Source organism: Acomys russatus, chromosome 9, assembly GCF_903995435.1.
Source record: "Acomys russatus chromosome 9, mAcoRus1.1, whole genome shotgun sequence".
NCBI lineage: Eukaryota > Metazoa > Chordata > Mammalia > Rodentia > Muridae > Acomys > Acomys russatus.
This window is the reverse complement of record NC_067145.1, coordinates 66281746-66304742: the sequence shown is the minus strand read 5'-3', so window position 1 is coordinate 66304742 and position 22997 is coordinate 66281746. Positions and strand designations below refer to the sequence as shown.

The window sequence follows — 22997 nt, the reverse complement described above, 5'->3', positions numbered from 1 at the left end:
CATCAGATGAGATCTTAAGTTTGGGCCTTAATAACCATAAGGAGTTATGTGAGAAAAATTACAGCATTACTCTGTGTGCTCAGGCCCAGACACACCAGGATACAGAGCAGGGAGTTCCAGTACTAAGCTCTGGCCCTGCATTGCTAGGGAATCACGAGCTTTTCTTTGATTGACATCTAAGGCCAGAAACCTCTGCTGGGCCTGTCTTTCATCCCTCTACCGTCTTTTCAATTCCAGAGTGAACTAAACACTCTTGTGTCTGGAAGTCTAGACATACTGTATAAGGGCATTTGCTGCAATGGATTCTCAGTTCACCCTTTTAGTAGTTTCTAGAAAGGGGAACTGGACACATATTGGCTGCTGCGATAGCTGTGTATTAGCAGGTAGTCTGCAGGGCACCTCATTACTCTGAGCCTTCTGTGCAGAGTGGCTGTGATTGCCATCTCTCCTAAAGCACAGTGGGACAGCGACCTGTCTGTCCTGTGCTGCAGAGTAGCTTTGTGTCCCTCTCTTGGTCCCCCCCCCCCCCCCCCCCCCCCCCCCCCCGCCAAACTGAAGAACAGTGGAGTACCACTGGAAAATGAAGCCTCCATTCTCATCTGTCCCTGAATGCTTCTGTGTGTTTTTATCAGATGTCTTCTGACCTTCAGCTTGTTCATTCTTTGCCCAGGGTCAGGCTACATTTGCTCTTGTGGCTCTCAAATGGCTTAGAAGATTCTGAGTGGGCTACTCTTTGATTAATTGATTAGTCTAGAGCAGTGCCATTTATCTAGGAGCATTGGTTTCTAGGAACTGACAGTATTGGTATGAGTTCCTGGATCCTGAAACTGGCTAAGCCTACGGGGTCAGACTTTAAATCTCAGATTTCTTGCCTGTGAAATGGAGCTTGTGGATCACTCTCTTCACAAGATTGCTGAGAGCTCAATTAGTGCTCTATAAAGAACAACAAAGTGTTAGGGATTTAGGAAATACTAGTTTTAAGCTATTAACTTTTAATTGACTGTAATATGTATAAGACCTTATTTGTTAGCTTCATAGTAGGGAAAGATCAGTTACCAGCGCAAGTAAAACAGTGAAAGATAGGTACTGTACTGTAGAGAAAGCCCAGAAAAAAATAGATTCTCCGCGCGCGCGTGTGTGTGTGTGTGTGTGTGTGTGTGTGTGTGTGTGTGTATGGCGTATACGACCCCCAACTTTAACTTTTCCCATTAAAATATAGAGTTTGGAATACACTCACTGTACAAGACCATCTCCCTTCCAACTCACACCCTGTGCAGCAGACTGGGGTTGCAAACTCTATATTTTAAATGGAAAAGTTAAAGTTAAAATTGGGGGTCCATCTTATACGACAGAAAATACAGGGTGTGTGTGTGTGTGTGTGTGTGTGTGTGTGTGTGTGTGTGTGTGTGTGTGCGCGCGCGCGCACACACATTTGGTTGTTTCATTTTGAGACAGGATCTCACATGTGCTAGGCTGGCCTCAAACTTGATGTGTCGCCAAAGGACCTTGAACTTTTGATCCTCGTTGAGTGCTAAAATTTAACCCTGCGAGACTGTCCTTAAGTGGTCCTAAGGATCAAACAGAGGTTTGTGCATTCTAGGCAACATTCTCCCAACTATGCCTCGTAGGCCCTGGACAGATTCTTTGTGTGCAGACTGTCTTAGTTTATGCTCATAAGTCTCCTAACGAACTGTGGCAACAGCACCTGGCCTATAGGTGCTTGACCTCAGCAGTTTGTTAAACTTTATCTGCTGACGCACACTGAAGGCTAATGCCTTTACAAGCTCATTTCAGACACGCTCATCCGCATTGAAAACCATGACTGCAGCTATTTGGAAGTGTTTGGTCAGTGTGTAAAGGAGCAAATCAACTAGTTTCCTGATATATGCTTCATCATGTCATATATTTTTTAAAAATCTCATTCCATTTGTATCTTAGTCTGTCTTCTGTTATATAATAGAATATTTAAGACTGGGGATTTACAAGTAAAATTGTTTATTTTGATTCATTGTTTTGTATGTTAAGAGGTGGCCACTTCTAGTGAGAGCCATATGCTGCTGCTTTGTAACATGGCAAAAGTCAGAAGAGGGGAGTCAGCATACGTGCAAGTGAGAGAAGAAGGCTGAACTCCAGTGATAGACTACTCATCCTGCAAGAAAGACATGAATCCAGTCATGAGGGCTCCACCTCATGTGCTGTAGTCCCCACATGGCTGTGTTGAGTAATTGCGATTTAGGGTATGACCACATCTTGTTTACTCAACAAGTATCTCTTGCATACTCACTGTGTGCCGGACCTTCTGCGTGCTGGAGGAGAGCCGAGTGAAGCAGGCAGACATTGCTCTCTGCAGTATTCTGGTGCCATGGCCATGCTGATAGTGTCTCTGCCCGTTCTTGGGTTTTCAGGCTGAGAAGGATTCCTCCAGTACAGACCCCTACCACTGCCTCTCAGACTTCATTGCTCCTTTGCATTCTGGTGTCCGAGACTACTTGGGTCTGTTTGCTGTTGCTTGCTTTGGGGTTGAAGAGCTGAGTAAAGCCTATGAGGCCAGTGGTGATGACTACAGCAGCATCATGGTGAAGGCACTGGGAGACAGGCTGGCAGAGGTAAGGCATTGTCAGGCACTGGGTGCTGAGGCAGAGTCTGGGTGTTAGAGCTCCCATGACCATGTCAAAGACCCAGCAGACAGTAGAATCTGTGTCTCTTTGTGTTTGAGCCAGATGTTGCTGGCTTTAACATGACTTACATTTTTAAATCCTGTATCTCCCAAATGCCACTCATGTGCTGCCTTTTGAGCAAAGAGAAACCTTCATTGCTGCCTGAGTTGGTTGCTGCCCTTTGAGTTTTTACCTTAGCTCTGACTTAGTGTCCCTGTGATTATTGTGATGTGTCATTTTACTGATAACCCCCAGAATCAAAATCAATTTCTTCTCCAGACTCCTCCTCTCTAGTGTTGGCAAACTGTGTAGAGTTATCTTGCTGCATGTGGGGTGGGGCAGCTGTGGGAGGTCCTTTCTCCTCAGCAGGCATGGAGAATACAGTGGTGGTCCCACTACTTTGCTGGTAAAGCTGTGGTCCCATTGACGTCAGCAAAATGCTCAGATTACTAAATAGGATACTTCAGAATGCAGACTGGGACACCATTGTGCTCGGGGCCCCTAATGAAAGTGCAGAGGTTTTCCTGACCATGGCCAGGTGGGGAAAGCAGTCTTGTGCTGCTGTGATGCAGGGCTCAAGGCCACAAGCTGCTTCTGTTTGATTGTATCCCTCTCTCTTCTGTGCTCTCAGGCCTTTGCAGAGGAGCTCCATGAGAGAGTTCGCCGAGAACTGTGGGCTTACTGCGGTAGTGAGCAGTTGGATGTCACAGACTTGCGCAAACTGCGGTATGAGGGCATCCGGCCAGCCCCTGGCTACCCCAGCCAGCCTGACCATACTGAGAAGCTCACCATGTGGAGACTGGCCAACATCGAGCAGGCCACAGGTGTGTGGGAGACAGTGAGTTCCTGTCCTTGTTCACTGAATACACGCACTTACCAACGACATAGACAGTTAATTTTTTATAAAATGGGAATCATCCCTCATCCTACTTTTTCTCACCTGGATCTGTTCTGCTATTTACTTCCGGATTACCGCATTGTGTTCTTACTTAAATATTTTAGACAGCAGTTTGAACTAGTTACTCTTGCTGTCTCTTGGGTTGGGATTTATCTTGTTTCCTTTCCTCCCCCTGCCTTTCCTGCCCTAGTTTTCTGTTCTTGGTACAATAGCCAGTGACCAGCCTCTGTCCGTCCCGTCAGTGTTGTCTTCTGCCTGACTAGGCCTGCACTGCTTGCTGATGGCCATTTCTGGGCTCTAGACTGGCGAGCTCCCAGCCTTCCCTTAGCTCTTCCTCACTTTCCTTTGCTTTTTATTACATTATGCTCCTCCGCAGTCATCATTCTCTCTTAAATTTTCTCTATGGGTTGAGTCTCAGAGTTGAAAATTAAAAATTGACCTGTTGTGCCCCTTTGAGACAATAGCCTTATTGTCCTTGGTTCAGGCCAGAGTCGCTCATTGTTCTGAAGCTGTGTATTGTCCAGTCTTACTGTATAGAGTGTGTATTTGAGAGGACGCAGGCTGAAGCACAAACCCAGTGACTTAGTCAAAATAAGCTGTCAAAGCTGGTGAAGTTAAATCCTTCTCAAAGAAAGAAACTGTGAGTGGCATTGGGTCTGGGTCTGCAGAAAACTCAGGGTCACAGCATCTGGGGGTGCGTCCTATGAGCTAGCTGGAGATCTTTAGAATGTACTCAGCCTTTGGTGAGTCCGTGCTTTTGTCCACAGTGTGTGGTGCAGTAGCAGTCATGGGACAGTCCTTCTCAGTCCTTATTCACGCTGTCACTGGCTGCACAGAGTCAGTGCGGAGCTGTTGGCGATTCTGCCACCTCCAGGGCTAGCAGTCCTACCTGAGAAGGCTCTGGCTTGGGGACAAACTGGAGCCTCTACAACTGGTCACAGGTTGCTGGAGGGAAAGAATGCAGTCTCCCAGGCCTGCTCCCTCTGGGCATAGTATGCATGCCCTGAATTTTGTTTTCTACCTGGCGAGAATTTGTAGACCATGTGATCTGAGCTTCTTACTGTGTCGCTGTAAGAAGGAATGCGTTTGCTATTGCTTATTCAGAGGCTGTTAGTGCCCTGCCCTGTTGGGCACTGATGGCTTCCTGTGGTTCTCTTTAGGCATCAGGTTGACAGAATCCTTGGCAATGGCACCTGCTTCAGCAGTATCAGGCCTCTACTTCTCCAATGTAAAGTCCAAATATTTTGCAGTAGGGAAAATTTCCAAAGATCAGGTAAGTACATGGCTTTTCTAGATAACTGTCTTTAAAATGGACACCTAGGATCCAGTGTGTGTGTGTGTGTGTGTGTGTGTGTGTGTGTGTGTGTGTGTGTATGTGTATGTTTGTAAACTCACCTCAGTTTATGTCTTAATTGGATTTCAGCCCATTACCCTGATTCTACTAATGAGTCAGCCCTCCCTCCTCTATCCATGATCCATACGTGCACACATACACATATACACGCACGCGCGCACATGTGCAACCTGCCAGCTTCTAAACAGTAGATATTCATCACATGTTGTTTTCTGCGTAGAGAATAGACAGGTACGCAGTAGATTGCTATTAAGATAATGCCTGATACTTAACGTTTATTGGAAAAGCCCGTGGAGACTCGGGTCAGAAAGTCTTAGCACCTTGGTTTAACCAGATGCTTCTCTCTCTTAGGTGGAGGATTATGCTTTGAGGAAGAACATGCCTGTGGCCGATGTGGAGAAGTGGCTTGGCCCCATTCTGGGATATGATACAGACTGACTTCTGTCTCATATTTCTTAGTTCTTTTTCTCTTTTTTCCTTTAAACTTTTGTTTGCTGACCTCAACGGGGTACAATCCAGAGTGTCTTAGAAATAACCGAAAGCACCTTTGCATCTGCCTGCCCTGTCCTGCTGCCAGGGTTAGAAGGTTGGCTGGTGGCATGTGACACAGAGCAGGTCTTCTGGGGTCCTGGGAAATAAGTCCTTTTTCAGGGACTTTAAATGAGGAGCATAAAGCTGCCCAGGCTCATGGCATCCCTGGGCCCTTAGGATTGGGGCACTCTTTCGCATTTCAAAGCAGGTCAACTAGCTTTTTCCCATTTATGCTTTGACCTAGGAGGACACTTATTCCTGAGCTTGCTTGTTTGTTTGTTTTGTTTTGGTTTTTGTTTATTTTATTGGTTTCCTCATATAGTAAAACAAGGTTCTGAATATAAGTTGAAAAGGGGAATGTATAGAGAAGTGTGACCCTGGAGCAAAGTGTCGCCATGAGAAGTGTGACATTTCAATGGAAGTGATTTCAGCAATAGACTCGGACAGGAAGAAAAGTAACCCTGTCTTTTCTCCCGCAGCATCTCGTTTTCTGAGGCTCAGCTAATGGCTGTAGAGCACTTCAGCAGAGGCATGCTCACTGCTCACTTGACAGAAATACTGGAACGGTTTGCCTGGCTGTGCTCCTGTGGCTTGGCACAGTCACATTTTCCAAGCTTTTTTGTCTGATGTGTTTCATAGTACCTTGCTCTAAGGCAGGAAAATGGAAAAAAGACACTCACTGCCAAGGGTGTTAACACCTACCTGTTCTCAGAACTGAGCATGTTATCAGCAGATCTCTGATGTCCTATGCAGTCCTGGGCCTGTGGATGGCTGAGAGCCACTCAGTTCTTTGACTCATTTAATTTAGATATACTACATTGACGTGTTCTTTGTTATTTTTGGAGAAATAGTCCAGAGCACAGGTTGTGAACACATGGACTCAAACTTCAGCCTTGCTGTGTAGCTGCCATGTGACATAAGCCAAGTGCCTAGACCCCCAACACTGTTCATCTATAAAGTGAAAGCAGTGTTATATATTTGTCTCATTGGGGTGAGATCTAAACAAAAATATTCACGGAGACAGTCCGGATGCACACATAGTAAGTAGCGGTCTGTAGAGCTCTATAGTCAACACTGCAGGTACTTACGGGAAGAATGATACGGTAAGGATAGAGTAGGGAACCCTGTGTGGGGTGCGATTGGTCACTTGCAATTTACACTGAATGAGGACGTGTTCTACACACTATTAGCACTCTTCTCCTTTGAGACTGATGCCTCCCTTACCTCATGTGTTGCCCCAAGACACTTACACCAAACATGCACTCTGGTATAATGGAGGTGAAAAGAAGAAAATGACTGTTGGATAATGATAATCCTGCATAGCTCGAATCTTTCCAACTTTATTTTCACAGTAGTATCACTTGCTCTTAGAGTGAAAAAGGATTGTCTTCTTCTTTCAGGCGTCTTTAACTCGTACTAGATTGTAAATGCCCTTAGTTTCAGGGCACATTTCCATAACATGTATGTTCTTTAGGCTTGGAACATTCATCTGTGAGAGAGAATAACCTCCAAATATTTTAAGACATTTCCTCTGAAGTCCTTTTATTTCAACTGTCCCCTGAACATGTCATTGATCTAATCCCATGACATCAGTCATCATCATCGTCTTCTTTGTCTTCTCCTTTCTTTCTTCTTCTTGCAAGTTTCAGTCAATGTATAGATATTCACTAAGAAATATGAAGGGATCCTTGGAAGCATCCTTCTTAGTTTATTGAAGGTACTCCAGAGAAGCTGGGCTCCAAAGAGTAACACTCTAAACGGGGCTCTGTGTGTGTGATTGAATGCACCCGGCATGTTCCCTCACATTGGCATCTGAGACTCTGACAGGAACTACGTCACACTTGGAGCTTGCATATTCATTTCGGCTGCAAGGTTGTTTTTCACAGTTAAGAATTGTCTGTAGCCAGATGTGCTGCCCTATGTCTGTAATCACAGCATTTGGGAAGTTGAAGCAGATGCACTGACACGAGGAATCAACCATCCTGACTTAAATAGACTGTCGCCAAAACCAAAGCAGGGCCCCAAGATGGCTCAGTGAGTAAATGTACAGGCTACCAGACCTCACCTGACGTTGATCTCTGGGACCCACGTGCTGGAAGAGAACCAACCCCTGACCTCACGTGCAGGTTGTGGCACATCACACAATAAAAACATTTTTAAAGAAGGGAATTGCCGCCATTTTGCTGCTTGCTCTGCTGCCTGCTGTAGAGGCTAGTTTTGTGGACTGGCAGCTGGGAATCAACAGAGTGATGTTGGTAAGTTTCTCTTTGAGCTGTCTTGCTAGCAGTTTACCTCCATTGGTAATGAACACACATGAGAATAATTTTTTTCTCAGTTGATTCTTATGCATGCTCTCCTCAGTCTTTTTGCGCTTCTTTCATGTGCCAGTTATTTTTCTCCTCCTCTCACTTTTTTTTTTTACAGTAAGTAAATATACTGACAATTTTACAGTCAGTAAAATTAGGGAGATGTGTTTTCATCTCTTCCTACTGATGACCTCTGAACTATATGATCTAGAGGCCACCCTAGCAGTTCTCTTCTCTTTGGTTTGGATAGTGTTCTTACCCTCATTCCTTCCCTTGGATGATTTTTCTGTTATCCTCTATATTTATGGTTATTTCTCAGCTATTCTGTCTTAAGTCTCTTCTTCTACCAACTTACTTCTGTCCTTAGTTGCCTTCCCAGCCTGTTTCAGAGGGTCATCTCATCTATCCAGTAATCCATGCTCCTCCACCCTTAATCCTTGCTCCTTAATAAGGTTGCCATGTCAGCTTCTGAAGGAGTACCCGAGGCATCTGACAGTGAAGTGTCCCAAAGCTTGCTTCTGTGAATGTGTCTCTTCAGTATATTCAGCATTAATGACTGATTGTCCACCCAGTCAGCAGGTTGCAAGCTCATCCCATACTGTCTTTCTCTAGGAGAGTTAGATAAAAAATGTGTTGGGCTGGTGGTAGTGTTCAGGGAAGGCCTTGGCTGACTCCTGTTTTAGGACCTGAAAGTAGAGATAGAGCATCAGAAAAGGAACAGAAGAGGAACAGTGACTAGAAACATTGCAGATTATGAAGATGTCGGGTCTTTCCAAGTTGAACTATAAAGTCAAGATTTCCAGTAGCAACTGATGTCATGTCTAAGGCAAGCAGATAATTAATGTGGAGTAGCAAAGGACCAGAAGTGCAAATGAAGAAAAAGGTTTAGGGAACCTGTCTGACAATACACCAAGTTTCACTGTAGAAATATTGTCAAGTATAGTGCAGAAATGGCTTAAATCACTGCTACCAAAGCCTAAAGACTTCTGGTAAGCAAGTGAATGATTTAAGTGAAAAGACTTTTTTTTTTTTTTTTTTTTTTTTTTTTTTTTTAGAGTAACTGATTACTTAACTGATTAGTAACCAGAATGTTTAGAAGTTTTCTCTTTGGAGAAAAAAAATAGAAGAGAGAAAGGCCTTCTATGAGGCTGGTAAACAGAGGGTCTGTGATGACAGAAGTGTGAGATCTTGCGAGTGGGACCCACAGTTCCAGATCTGTAGCTAGTCACATGCGTGTTACACATCACTGCTGGAGAACACTTGCACCACACAGGTGTGAACATCTAAAGATGTGCAGCACTCCTAGTTCAGCATGCCTTACATTTTGGTCATGGCAGTATAATCATGTTAGTAATAGGGATAATTGAAATTCTGTTCATGGGAGAGTGGCTTCATAAGACACCCTGAGGTACATGGTGCAGTGAAAATGAACAAACTGCAGCCACACTTGGCAATAAAAAATGAATCACAGAAAATAAGGGCAAAGCCAGTTCCTTGAGACTACTTAATGGCAGGATACTGTTTTTATTGAGTTCAAAAGCAAGTGAGACCAAAGAATACATATGGTAGCTCCATATGTGGCAAAAACTTTAAAAGTCACAGAAATCCCAAAATTGCACTTAGTGATAGATAGCCTGATTTGGGGGTGGGGGTAGGGGAGGGGTAAAAAGGGCCAGAGAACAGCACCCAGGTGAACCATGAATAACTGCTTTAGTTCTTGGATGGGAGGGTTATGGCTGTTTAGTACACACAGCAATTTTGTGAATTTTAAATATGCTATATTTAATGTGTATTTAATATATTTTAAACAATAAAGATGAAGTGAAATGGCTTTTTCAAATCTGTTATGGTGACTTTGTGTGCAATGTGCATATATCAAACCCACTTGGAAGAACGGAAGAGCATGCTAGCCAGAAGAGCAGGGATGAAGGCAGTTGGGCAAGAGGGCTGTGTTTATGCACCTGACACTATCTCTCAGAGCCTAGGTTTTGGTGGATGAGTGGGTGGTACCATATGCTAAGAGGGATGAGAGGAGGGGAGGTAAGTTTTGGAAGGATGGAATGTGACTAGACTGAACTGCAGCTTTGGAACCTAATCCCCCATATGTGTATAGTGTCGGCTTGGTGCTCAGTAAAGGCTGCAGATCCTCAAATTCTATTTGTACTTTGAAGTCCTGGTATGTAATTTTCAAAGGTATCTTTTTCTTCAGCCCTTTCAAGTATGACAGTAGTAGTCACCCTTTGTCCTTGGAGAATATGTTCTGTGACTCATGGGTACATGGAACCACTATGGTACTGTTCTGGTTTTTGTGAGTGTCCATCCTACACATTCCCACTTTTAATGTTTTCCTATCCTAACTACTTACTGTGGTTCTAACTTTTGCTGTTTGAGGCACAATAGCAAAACTAGTATGAATGCCCTTTGCTTTCTTAACAGCTTTAGAAATAGATTTGTCCTTGTCGTAGATGTCAGCATATAATTTTTGTTCTTAAATTGATGATTTTGATCTTTTCACTTGGAAAAAAAAAAAAAAAAAAAAAAAAGCACTGTTCAGCTTCTCTTTGATGCACCCGAATTGCTAGTACCACCACTCTTTCTTTTTTGTGCAGAGCCATGGGAATTGATTGATAGCCCAGACAGCTACCAAGTGACTAAAGGGGAGGTAGCACGTAAAGTGCAGATACACTGGACCAAGGTCATTCATCTTCCTGGTAGGACAGAATTGAACAGTAGCATGTGAGAGTTCAGCATGATACTCTGAGTGGTATCCAGCTTAAAATTTAGGACTTGTTAATTTCTAGAATCTTTCACTTAATATATTTGGGCTATAGTTTCACATGGATACAAAATTATGGGAAATGAAATCTCAGACAAGAGGAAGAGGACTATCTATAGAGTGTGGAGACGCGTAAAACAGGCAAACGATTGTTTTCACCCAATAATGGATCTTAGCCTATGCCTTCTATGAAACAAAATAAGTCTTGCTAGTGGACTCATAATGAAGATGCACACAGCAGCCTGCTAAGTGAAGCAACTGAGGTTATTTTGAACCTATGTAGGGCTATTTTGTACCTTCATCTAGAGAGCAACTCAGAGAAGTAATAGGTGTGGCCTTAGTGCCTACTTACTCATATGATCCTGTTTTATTTACTCTGTCCATATTTAAAGGAACAGTGAAATATGGCTGTCTTTGTAGCTAATGCTAAATATGATTGATTAGATACACTTGTTCTAATATATGCAAGGTCCTGGTTAAGTCTCCAGCAATGACAAGACATTTTCTAACCTGTTAAGTTAAAATACCTCTATAAGATTGTGGCTGAGCGCAGCAGCACAAGCTTATAATCTTAGCACTTAAGGAGGGAGAGACTGGTGGATCTGTGAGTTTGAGGGCAGCCTGGTCTGCAAAACTAGTCCAGGATAGCCAAGGCTGCCCAGAGAAACCTTGTCTTTAAAAAAAAAAAAAAAAAAAATGTTGCAGTGGTGCATGTTTTTAATCTCAGCACTCAGGACGCTGAACTGGCCAATCTCTGAACTTGAGGCCAGCCTGGTCTATATAGAGAGTTCCAGGACAGCCAGGGCTACACAGAGAAACTCTGTATTGGTGGAAAGGAGCGTTTCTCTTTAGATGCACACATGAAGAAAAATTAAGGATTCCAGAAAAAATGTATTAGTGCCAAAATTGATAACCCTTCTCAGAAAATGTAGCAATTTGCTACGAGACAGTAGCTTATCTAAAGCCTTTTTCTAGTTATCAGATTTCTCCCTCCATATTTCTGAGTGAGTAACTAACATCCATTTAAAACCCATGAAGAAGACTGAAGTGTGTACAGCAGTCTGTGATAGCAGAGACAGGTTAGATATCTGGTCTGCTGAGTCATTTCTCTCCCACAGACTTTGAGTGAAGTAAATGTTGAATAAAGGGTCTGGAAAAAAAAAATGGCTTGATGGTAAAGAGCACTGGCTGCTTTTCCAGAGGATTGGGTTCAATTTCTAGCACACTCATGGCAGCTCACAACCATCTGTAAATCTAATTCCAGGGAATCCAGTGCCGCTTTCTGCCCATGTGAGCACCAAGCATTCACATGGTACACAGGCAGGCATGCAGACAAAACACATGTACATAGAAATTTGTTAAAAATCATGAGGAAAGGTTTGAATCAATCATGAATCAGTGAATTTACCATCCCTTCCCCAAGTTGGGCAAATATACAGTAGGGGGAAGGAAGGAGTGAGGATGTACCTGCATTGCTTAGTTTGTCTCATTTTTGCATGGGAGTCTGGATTAAATTCTCTTGTAATTAGAAACTTAAAAACTGCAAATGAGTTAGTTGAAAACCAAATCACACTTTAATAATGTATTGTTCCTAACAGGTCAGATGAACCCAAGAGAAAGACCCTGAGAAACTTCTTCATTTAATTAAAAGTGACACTGGGAGAATCGGAACAAACCTGTACTTAAACATTAGACACAGAGGCATGGCACCTGTCCTGGTTGGTAAGGTAGTCACAGATGAGCATGGTATACAGTAGCCAAAAGGAGAACCAGAGATTTAACAATCCTGTCAGGCACACAGAGGGACATAACTATCTGATGAGTAAAATTGTGCTGAGCCCAACACCAGGAAGCTGCCCAGTGATCTGTAGCTTTTCCAGTCACGTGCAAGACTTGCTGCGTCATCCAGTTCACACAGGCAAATCTGGTCTGTCCATCAAGTTTATCCAAAACTACAGTTTATCCAAAGCTAGGCATAGTGATGATTTATGAGCACTGCAATATTCTAGAAGCATTGTTGGAGTCATCAAAGACTCAAAGTTCTGTGTAACTTCAGTGTTGAATACATTTTGCCACATGAATTACTTACTTGAAGGTTATCATAGACAAGTGATAAATATGGTCAGTCTCTTTTAACTGAAATATAGGTTAAGTAAAATTCTTCCCCATTGTGTCACATAGTTGAGTATCTTCTGCTCCTGTCACTCAGTAAAAGAATGAACACCAACATTACTTAAGCTGGTGAGTGGGGCACCAGCTTACAGAAGATGGTTTGTCCGGGCGGATGAAAAGATGCTGGAGTAGAGCGGTGGCAAAGGGAGGGAGGGGGTTGTGACAATGGACTGGTGCAGGGCAGGGTGGAGTCACTTAGCTCCATTGGTATTGAGGGGGAAGGAAAGTACTAATTCTGCATGGTTCGTGTCAGATTAGCAGGACTGTCTGACTTGAGAAAGCAGAATAATTACTGGGTTTTATCATGTGAGAAGTAAGGTTTGGTTTTGAATGTCACCCTCGATTTTTTACTCAGGATGTAGGGTTGAAGAAGTGAAAATTTCTGGATAGTGGGAACAGGAATGAATTTTATCAAGTGTATTTGACCAGCAAACACATACAGTCCTCTTAGGGGAAAGTAGGGCTAAGGAGTGGAGATATGACAGCCCTAAAACTAGGCAGAGAGAAAAGAGCTTGCCTGAGTGTTCCTCTGCCCACAGTGGAGGGCTAGAGCACAGCTGGTACACAGAGTAGAAGGTGGATGCTCACTTCCTTGGCTGTGCTGCTGCCAATTGTTCAGATCTCGTGAGTTCATTTCTATTGCCTCCTTCAGTTCAAAGGAGACATTTATGAATTTGGGTGACATCTTGTTGCAGAACAGAGCCAATAGGGGCAAAAGCATGTATATCAATCTGCCCTTCTTCCAACTTCTCTTCCAGAATGCTTACGTAGCATTGGTGTTATCAGACACAGGGCATGCTGGTGGGACAAACTACTGTTGCTTTGGCTGAGATTCTCAAAAGGTAAAATGTTCTCTAGAATATAGAATATGTGAATCTACTCATATTCATTTCTATGTTCATTCATCAAGTATTTATTGGTCCATACCCTGTACTAAGGCTGACATAGAAGGCTCACCAGAGTAAAGGTTTCAGGTCTCCTGGAGGCTGCTGTTCTCTAAAAGTCTCTACTGTAGACCTGAGGCTTAGTTAGTTTTCATATCTTGTTGTTGTTTAACCTGGCATGAGGCCAACATGCAGTGGATGCCTACTTAAAAAAACAAACAAACAAAAACCACACTACAATGACCTGACAACATAACTCAAGCTGAATCTTCTTTTTCTTGTTATCTCAGAGTCAGTTAAGTGTGTGCATGTGACATGTACACACATACACAGGTGTAGTAAAATCCCAGTACTTGGAAGACCAACACACATAGACTGCTTCGTGTCTCAGGAAAAGAAGTTCTGTAGTCAGCTATGAGCATAAATTTGAGAATTGTTTCATGAATGCAGATGTAGGAACAGCTGTTAGTGCCCCTTTATCTCACCGTGACCTTTGGGAACAGAAGTGCCTAGGCATCTCCCTCTGAAGATTACCAACCTGTGTTTCTGGGGAGTACTGATGGATAAACATCAGCTTCAGCACACTGCTGTCTAGCGATCTCCAGATTCAGCCTCCCTTCCTCCCTTTATTGTAAGTTAGGCATCCCTTCTGTGTCTTCCTCCAACCTACTCCCTACAGCATCCTTTTTGAGCATTAGTACAACTTCCAAGTGAATAAATTCACACTAATATAAGTTTTTTAAAATCTCTGATATTGGAGAGATGGCACATGTGCCAAGCAGCTTGTCTTATGTACTGCATTGCATGTAAGTCCAGCTCCAGAGGATCTGATGCCCTAGTTTGCTATCTATAGGCATTTGCACATATGTGGGGCGTGTGTGTGTGTACACTCATGCACAAGTAAAAATAATAAAAATCTTGAAAAATCTTTAAAATCTCTCAACTCACTTTGGAATTACTTTTTAAAAACTAAATTAATTTTTTTACATCCCTGTGGTACCTCAGTGAAGGACAGAACCCCATGGGCCTCATATATGCTAGGCAAGGCCCTCTACAACTGAGCTGTTTCCTCAACCCTTTACTATTTTAAGATAGATTCTTATTAAGTCACTAGGCTGGACTTGAAGTACTCTATCTCAGGCTGGTCTTGAACTTGAAATCCTCCTGCCTTGGCCTTCCATGTATCTGGGCTTTCAGTCCAGTGCCACTAGACCCCAGTTAATGTGTTTGCTATACCTTTGAATACAATATTTATTTTGTAGCCCATGGGCCAAGGAGTAGTTAGACCTTAAAGCTTTAATATTTAATAAATTCATTTTATAAGTCTGTAATTGTCACAGATAATGATTTCTTCCAAGAATGTGGACAAAGTAAACCTTCTGGAAAGCACTTGTCATTCTAGAGCCATTAAAAACATGAGTCATGGATCTGGAAAGATGGCTCAGCAGTTAAGAGCATTGGCTGCTCCTCCAGAGGACCTGGGTTCAATTCCCAGGACCCACCTGGCAGTTCACAACTGTCTAACTACAGTTCGAGGGGATCCAACACCCTCACACAGACATAGATGCTGGCAAAACACTAATGTACGTAAAATAACGTTTAAAAAATGAGTCATACGAAGAGATCAAGCAACAGTGTTCACAGGAGCTTAGAAGAAATAACTCCCCCTGTAGGGAGCTTTGAGGCCTCAAGGCTGCAACAGAGGAAGTAGCTGCCGATGGGGACGAAGCCTGGAGATGTGGTTTCACGATGAAGTCCTAGTGCGTGAGGAGCTGCCTCTTAATCTTTCCTGGCATGGAACCTGCTGGTGAAGACACTGCACGCTGGCAAAAAGATAAGTGGATTTATACCACTGCACACTTAGCTGACGAAGCATGCAGTGTTTTAATTTCTGTATTTAAACAGACTGGCCCTTAACCCTGTTTCCCAGGCTGGACCGAAGGCCACAGTTACGGTCCCACTACTTATATTTAGAGTGGACAATGTGTAACACTGGATAGCTCCAAACTCTGGCTCAAGGGCCTTCCAGCTTCAGCTGTCTGAGTGTGGGACTGTGCATATGTCCCCTCCACTTAGCAACTTCTATTTTGACAGGTTGTCCTGTGAGCAAAAGGCTGTCAAACAGCATGACATGCTACAGAGAAATCTGTCAGGAAAGGGCCAGCAGGCAATGCAGAAAACTTCATTCTTGATTTATTGTCTTATTTTAAGAAACTGACACAGTCCTAATCTTCAGCAACCACCTCCCCATCAAACAGCACCCATCACCCTCAACTAAAAACAGCTCTCTGAAGGCTCAAATGTTCACGCGAATCTTACACCTTTTTGTTTTTATTGTTAGCAATAAACTAAACTTTGGAATTAAGTCAAGGTATATTTTTAGTCAGTGAGTACAGTGTAAACCTGTAATCTCAGTTCTGGGGAGGAGGACACATGAGAATCCCTGGCTTGCTGGTCGGCTAGACTACCCTAATCTGTAAGCTCCAGACTCAATGAGAGACCATGTTTCAAAAAAATAAGGTAGAATGTTGGAGTTGTGGTTTGGTGGTAGAGCACTTGTAGTGTGTGTCCAAGGCCCTGGGTTTAACCTCCATCACAGAAAAAGCAATGCTGTACTGGGTACCATAGAGAGGAAGAAATGTCTCAAAACTACAAGTCACAAACTGGAGCCCATACACTGAGCTGGGTGTGCTAGTGCACACCTTTAACCCCAGTACTGAGGAAGCAGAGACAGGAAGATCTCTGAGTTCAGGGCCAGCCTGAACTACATGATGAGTTTTGGACTAGCTAGTGCTACATAGTGATACCCTGTCTCAAATGAAATGAAACAAAGTGGAAAGCAACTGAAGACACTTGACTTCAAACCTGTTCTTCCATGTGCATATGCAGGCGCCTGTATGTGTATACGCACCTTTACGTGTGTGCACTCACAGCACATACAAACACATACCACATACAAAATAAGGTAACAGTTCCCAAGGAAGACACCTGACATTGACCTTTGACTACCATATTTACACATGTTCACACACACACAAATTCAAATTTTGTAATAGTAGATCTAACATTAAGTGTCTTAGCCCTTGGGAGGGTGGAAGGGTGTAGACAAAAAGCAAAGCCAATTTCCATCAACAACATGGGTAAGCAAATTATGGAGTATTCATGCCATGGAATATTGTTCACTTATAAGAAGAATGAATAACTCATAGACATGGCCACACAAATGCCGCCCATGTGTGTTGAGCCAGATAACCCAGACTTTCATGTAGTGGTGTGATTTGTTCCTAAGTTCAAGCATAGGCTGAAGTATTCCATGGCGTTCAGAACAGTGAGTACTCTAGTTAGGTTTCTGTTGATATGATAGAAGACCGCAAACAAAAACAACTTGGGGAAGAAAGAGGTTATTACAGCTTACATTTATAGTCTACCGTGCAGAAAAGTCAGGGCAGGAACCCAAGGCAGGAAATGAAACAGGGAAGAACCCCGCTAACTGGCTTACTACCAGTCAGCTTTCAGTCAGCTTTCTTATGACATCCAGGATCACCTCCCCAGGTGTGACGCCTTGCACATTGAGCTGGGACCTCTCATCAGTTGGCAATGAAGAAAATGCCCTACAGACTTGCCTCCAGGCAACCCGGTGAAGACACCTTCTCAGTCTCTCCAGATAACTCCAGCTGCTATCAAGTTGATAGACAGCTAACCAGGACAGTGAGTATGAGGGCAGGAAAGTAATATCTGCATTATGCAGTGTGCAAGGGGGAAATGCAGTCTTGATAGATATTGAACCCTGATTAGTAAACATTTTTGCAGAAGTTTGGGCTAGTAGTTTTGTTATATATGCCTCTTGCTATTGGAGAAAGTAGTTATAAATATGAAAATGAGGAAAGAGTCTGGCTGGAACTTGAATCTTTTGTTATCCCCACTGTAATCTAATTAAAAAAAAAAAATCCCAGTATTCAGGAACACTTTAGATAAATGAGCATTTATCATAAAATAGATCAGAACTTTGGTAGCTGTATCTTTTGAAAACTGTTATTTTCATTTAGTATTATTCAAGGACCATATCTTAGGTATTTAATAGGATTTACTTTGAAATTCCCAAAGAATGTTTTAAAAATATTCATTCCTACTAAAATAAATTGTAATTTTCAGAACACTCATAAAATGGAGAAATTCTCTGTCAACATTGGCATAGTCCTCAGTGAAGCCTGCATTGTCTTGCTGTTTCCACTTAAGCGTCTTAGCTATTGGTCTGCTTCTATAGAGCAAGGGCAGACCCTGGAAAAGTAATTTTTTTCTTTTGTGGAAACTTCTTTATCTGGCAGAAAATGGTAAGTCACCAAACTGCAACAGAAAGCAGCTTTTCAACTCTCAGTCAATTTGATCAATATTATACATCCATCAAATGAAGGATCTAGAGTGATAACCTCAAAAACCCCTGCTAGGCAACTAGGTATTGATTCTGTGTTTGGCCTGATGGATGGGGGCTCAAAGGCAACAGGTGACGCCACAGAGTGGGGACCTGGCCACCTGCCCTTTTCTGCTGCACCAGCCAGGATGTGGCTGGAAAGCACTACCGTAGGGTTTTCTGAAAATGCAGCTCCTTCCTGTCACAGTCGGTCAGAGTCTGATCCTGTCTGGGAAACAGCTCCTTCTAGTCTTTCCTTGGGATTTTTGGGAAGCCTCAGAAAACAACTTACGCTGAAACTTACTTACATTTATTCTGATGAGTTGAGTCCAGTATGATTGGAAATGTTTTGAAGGTAGTGTTAATAATTTATACCAAGAGTAGGTATCTCAATAGTATGAATGAAGTGTAGGAAGGTCTTAATTTATCTTTCAGATTAATGTCTTTTCAGAGGCATTAGAAGCATTGATCCATGTTAAACTAATAAGTACGCTAATTACAGTTGAATCATTTCAACTCATTAAGCCAGTTCAGCAGACCTCTTGTTAGCTGTGCCACGCGAGTGGTTAAGAACGATCATGGGTGTTGGCTAAAGACCCTGGTCATCGTCTGTCAAACAACTGGGATAACCGCAAGCAACAGCTCCCCGTGGTGGCATCCTTTTCCTTCACTTCCCTCCCGTGGTGGCACCCTTTTCCTTCACTTCCCTCTCGTGGTGGCACCCTTTTCCTTCACTTCCCTCTCGTGGTGGCACCCTTTTCCTTCACTTCCCTCTCGTGGTGGCACCCTTTTCCTTCACTTCCCTCTCGTGGTGGCACCCTTTTCCTTCACTTCCCTCTCGTGGTGGCACCCTTTTCCTTCACTTCCCTCTCGTGGTGGCACCCTTTTCCTTCACTTCCCTCTCGTGGTGGCACCCTTTTCCTTCACTTCCCTCTCGTGGTGGCACCCTTTTCCTTCACTTCCCTCTCGTGGTGGCACCCTTTTTCTTCACTTCCCTCTCGTGGTGGCACCCTTTTCCTTCACTTCCCTCTCGTGGTGGCACCCTTTTCCTTTACTTCCCTCTCGTGGTGGCACCCTTTTCCTTCACTTCCCTCTCGTGGTGGCACCCTTTTCCTTCACTTCCCTCTCATGGTGGCACCCTTTTCCTTCACTTCCCTCCCGTGGTGACACCCTTTTCCTTCACTTCCCTCCCCCACTCAATGCTCACGGCCTCGGTACCTTTGAGGGAGTTCCTTGGCACATTGTCTTAAGAAAGTCAAGGAAATGAGCTGAGCTTTATTATGTCAAAATGATTTATTTAGGTCTCTTGCCCAACTAGACTGTAGCTTTTTGTAAGTAAGACTTATGTACAACTTAATTATAATTAGTGATAACTATATATAACATGCCATTTTAGCTAATTCAGAGCCTTTACAATCTCATAAGGAAACTGTAGGCTGCTGTGAACAAAAAAGTAAATCTTAATTTAAGTTGCGTCCTGAAAGTATAAGACAATGATTGAAAACACTGACCTAACAAATAGTAATGAAACAAGGGATTCTTGATTTCTTCTTAATTGCTAATGAGCAAGCTTTCATGAGAAATACCTGCTATCAGAGGAGAGCAGACTTATGGATACACATCTTTCTAGTCCCTCAGGGTGTATGGTCTCACCAAGAGCACCAGAGGAAAATAATTAGGAGGGTAACTGCTCCTTAACAAGGATTCAGCAGAGACATAAACATCTATGTAGCAGTTGTGAGTTGCGTGTCTCTGGATGCATTTGGGTTGTTAGGCTAGCATCCTTCCACTGAGTGGATTACATGAGCACTGAGGTCTGCGGAGGGAGCATGCCCTTCCTTAACCCATCATCTGAGTATGCAGCATCACCCAAGAAGTAATGAGAACATTGCTGGCTTGTATGCTCCACTACAGAAATCAGTCTCCATGCTCTTCACCATGCAGAGAGAAAGAGCCACATAATCAAAAGTTACACAACAAACTTATAGCCACAGCTGGATGCCGGAAAATCTATCCTTCCTGTCAGAGACATTGTGAAGAAACAAATCTAGGTAAACAAGGAACAAGAACACAATGCACAACCTCTCTACCCGCTAGAGGATGTAATTTGGCCAAGTGTCGTATTTTTACTTGAGTTATTGAGACGAGAATAGAACTTCTGGTGCCGTGCATATTAGTCCACAAACTGTCCAGAGGGTGTGATGTTAGGAAACTCTAGCTACCATTACACTGCTGATCAAGGAGAAAATTTTTTCAACATCAAAGCATATATATATATATATATATATATTTTTTTTTTAATTGAAAAATAGACTTTCCTCTTTCTACACCAGCACTCCATAAGGAGGATCCCATGTTCAGCTCAAGCACCAAGATTGTGAATCTTTTAAAACATTAATTAATTAATTTTTTAATTTGTTCACTTTATATCCTGATTGTAGCCCCCTCCCTCATTGCCTCCTGATCCCTCTCTTGTTCATGGCCTCTTCCCCCTCCCCTAGTACTTAGAAAGGGGAGCTCTCCTCCCCTGTTGTCTGACCTCAGCCTACCAAGTCTCATCTGGACTGCCCCACCAGGGGGCCACCACACCAGGGGGAAGTGATCAACAAATGGGCACCAGAGTCCCTTATTATGGGACCCACAAGGAGACTGTGCTGTCTATAAACTACATCTGAGCAGGGGATCTAGGTCCTCACCATGCATGGTCCTTGGTTGGTGCATCAGTTTCTGCAGCTTCCCCCTCCCCTTGCTCAGAATTGTTGGCTCCATTGGTCTCCTTGTGGAGCTCCTGTCCCCTCCAGGTCATTCTATCTCCTAAGCCTTCCATAAGACTTGCTGCACTCCACCCCAAAGTTTAGCTGTGAGTCTCAGCATCTGCTTCCATCCCCTGCAGGATGGAGTCTTTCAGGGCATCTCTATGGTGGGCTCCTGTCCTATTCCTTCTCTTCAACTGTTTCTGGTGTCTATTCCATTTGTCCTTCTGAATAAGAATTAAGCATGCTCCATAGGGTCCTCCTTGTTATTTAGCTTCTTTAGGTCTATGTATCGTAGTGTGGTTATCCTCTATTTTGTGGCTAATATTTGCTTATAAGTGAGTATATACCCTGTGTGTCTTTCTGGGTCTGGATTACCTCACTCAGGATGATCATTTCTAGTTCCATCCATTTACCTATAAATTTCCTTGTTTTTAAAAGCTGAATAGTATTCCATTGTGTAAATGTACCACAGTTTTTTTGTCCATTCTTTGGTTGAGGGTCATCTAGGTTGTTTACAGATACTGGCTATTATGAATAAAGCTGCAAATGTCCTTGTATGCTGGAGCATCTTTCAGGTATATGCCCAGGAGTGGAATAGTTAGGTTTTGAGGTAAAACTATTCCCAACTTTCTGAGAAAGCACCAGATTGATTTCCAAAGTTGTACAAGTTTGCACTCCCACCAGCAATGGAGGAGTGTTCTTCTTTCTACACATCCTCACCATCATGTGCTGTCACTTGAGTTATTGATTTAAGCCATTCTGATAAGTGTAAGATGGAATCTCAGAGTTGTTTGGATTTGTATTTCCCTGATGATTAGAGATCTTTAAATGTTTCTCAGTCATTGGATATTCCTCTGTGAGAATTCTCTCTTTAGTTCCGTACTGAAATTGGATTATTTGGTTTGGTGGTGTTTAATTTCTTGAGTTCTTTATATATTTTGGATATTATCCCTCTGTCAAATGTAAGGTTAGTGAAGATCTTTTCCTAGTCTGTAGGCTGTTGTTCTGTTCTGTTGACAGTGTCCTTTGCCTTACAGAAGCTTTTCAGTTTCATGTGGCCTCATTTATTAATTGTTGACTTTAGTCCCAGAGCTGTTGGTGTTCTGTTCAGGAAGTTGTTTCCTGTGCCAACAAGCTCAAGGCTTTCCCCGACTTTTTTTTCTAACAGATTTGGTGTATCTAGTTTTATGTTGAGATCTTTAATCCACTTGGATTTTTAGTTTTGTACAGGGTGATAAATAAGGGTCTGTTTGCATTTTTCTATATCTAGTTAGAATAGCACCATTTGTTGAAGATGCTATCTTTTTTCCATTGTATGGATTTGGCTTCTTTGTCAAATACCAAGTGTCTGTAGGTGTGTGGGTTTATTTCAAGGTCTCCAATTTTATTCCATTGATAAGGTTGTGAATTTGGCTGAGTTCGAGTCTGGCATCTCCCAAGATGCTGCTTGAGCTGGAGATGAATGCAGATCTGAAGGCACAGCTACGGGAAATCAACAACACGGTGGCCATGGAAACTGAAGATGGTGGTGCTGGAAAAGCTATCATAAGTATCAGTTCTTCAGCTGAAATCTTTTCAGAAAATCGGTTAGTTTGTGAATTGGGGAGAAAATTTAGTAGAAAGCACATAAGCATAAAGCCTTATGAAAAACAAGCAAAAGTGCTCCAAAGCTGCACCCTGATAGCAGAACAAGATACTATCCTTGAGGACTCGGTCTTCCCAATTGAAATTGTGGGAAAGCGGATCAGTGTGACACTTCATAGCAGCCAGCTCATCAAGGTTCATTTAGACAAAGCACAACAGAAAAACGTGGAGCAGATGGGTGAAACTTTTTCTGGTGTGTATAAGAAGCTCACGGGCAAGGATGTTGTATTTGAATTCCCAGGAAAATGACTGGGAAAAAATGTCATTCATAATAAGTAAGTAAGTAAATAAATAAATGTATTCTTCTCTTACACGATATATCTTGACCACCACTTCTGCCAACTCCTCCCATCTTCCTTTTCCCCTACCCACTCCCTCTGTCTTCCTTCAGAAAAGAGCAGGCCTCCAAGAGACAAGCAAACATGACAAAACAAAATACAAGGCAAGGTAAAAACCCTAATATTGAAACTGGACAAGACAAACCCACATGAGGAAAAGAGAGTCCTAGGAGCAGGGAAAGTGTCAGAGACACACCTGCTCGCACGGTTAGGAGTCCCACAAAACCACCAAGCTCACAGCTACAACATACAGGCTGAGGACTCGGTGCAGAC

General features: G+C 42.9%; 2 protein-coding genes across 2 annotated transcripts in view; both read left to right on the top strand.

Moving 5' to 3' along the window:
• Positions 1 to 5617, top strand: part of Mtr (5-methyltetrahydrofolate-homocysteine methyltransferase) — a 70012-nt gene extending 64395 nt beyond the window's left edge. Inside the window, exons 29-32 of the mRNA XM_051151478.1 lie at positions 2406 to 2606; positions 3289 to 3481; positions 4716 to 4828; positions 5261 to 5617. Coding sequence (XP_051007435.1) covers positions 2406 to 2606; positions 3289 to 3481; positions 4716 to 4828; positions 5261 to 5347 — 594 coding nt within the window. The 3' untranslated portion in view covers positions 5348 to 5617. The remainder of the gene's footprint in view (positions 1 to 2405; positions 2607 to 3288; positions 3482 to 4715; positions 4829 to 5260) is intronic.
• Positions 5618 to 22182: 16565 nt separating this feature from the next.
• On the top strand, positions 22183 to 22635 carry LOC127193660 (40S ribosomal protein S7-like). Its single transcript, XM_051150884.1, has one exon. It carries the CDS (start codon positions 22183 to 22185, stop codon positions 22633 to 22635), a length of 453 nt encoding a protein of 150 aa, XP_051006841.1.
• The last annotated feature ends 362 nt before the right edge of the window (positions 22636 to 22997 follow it).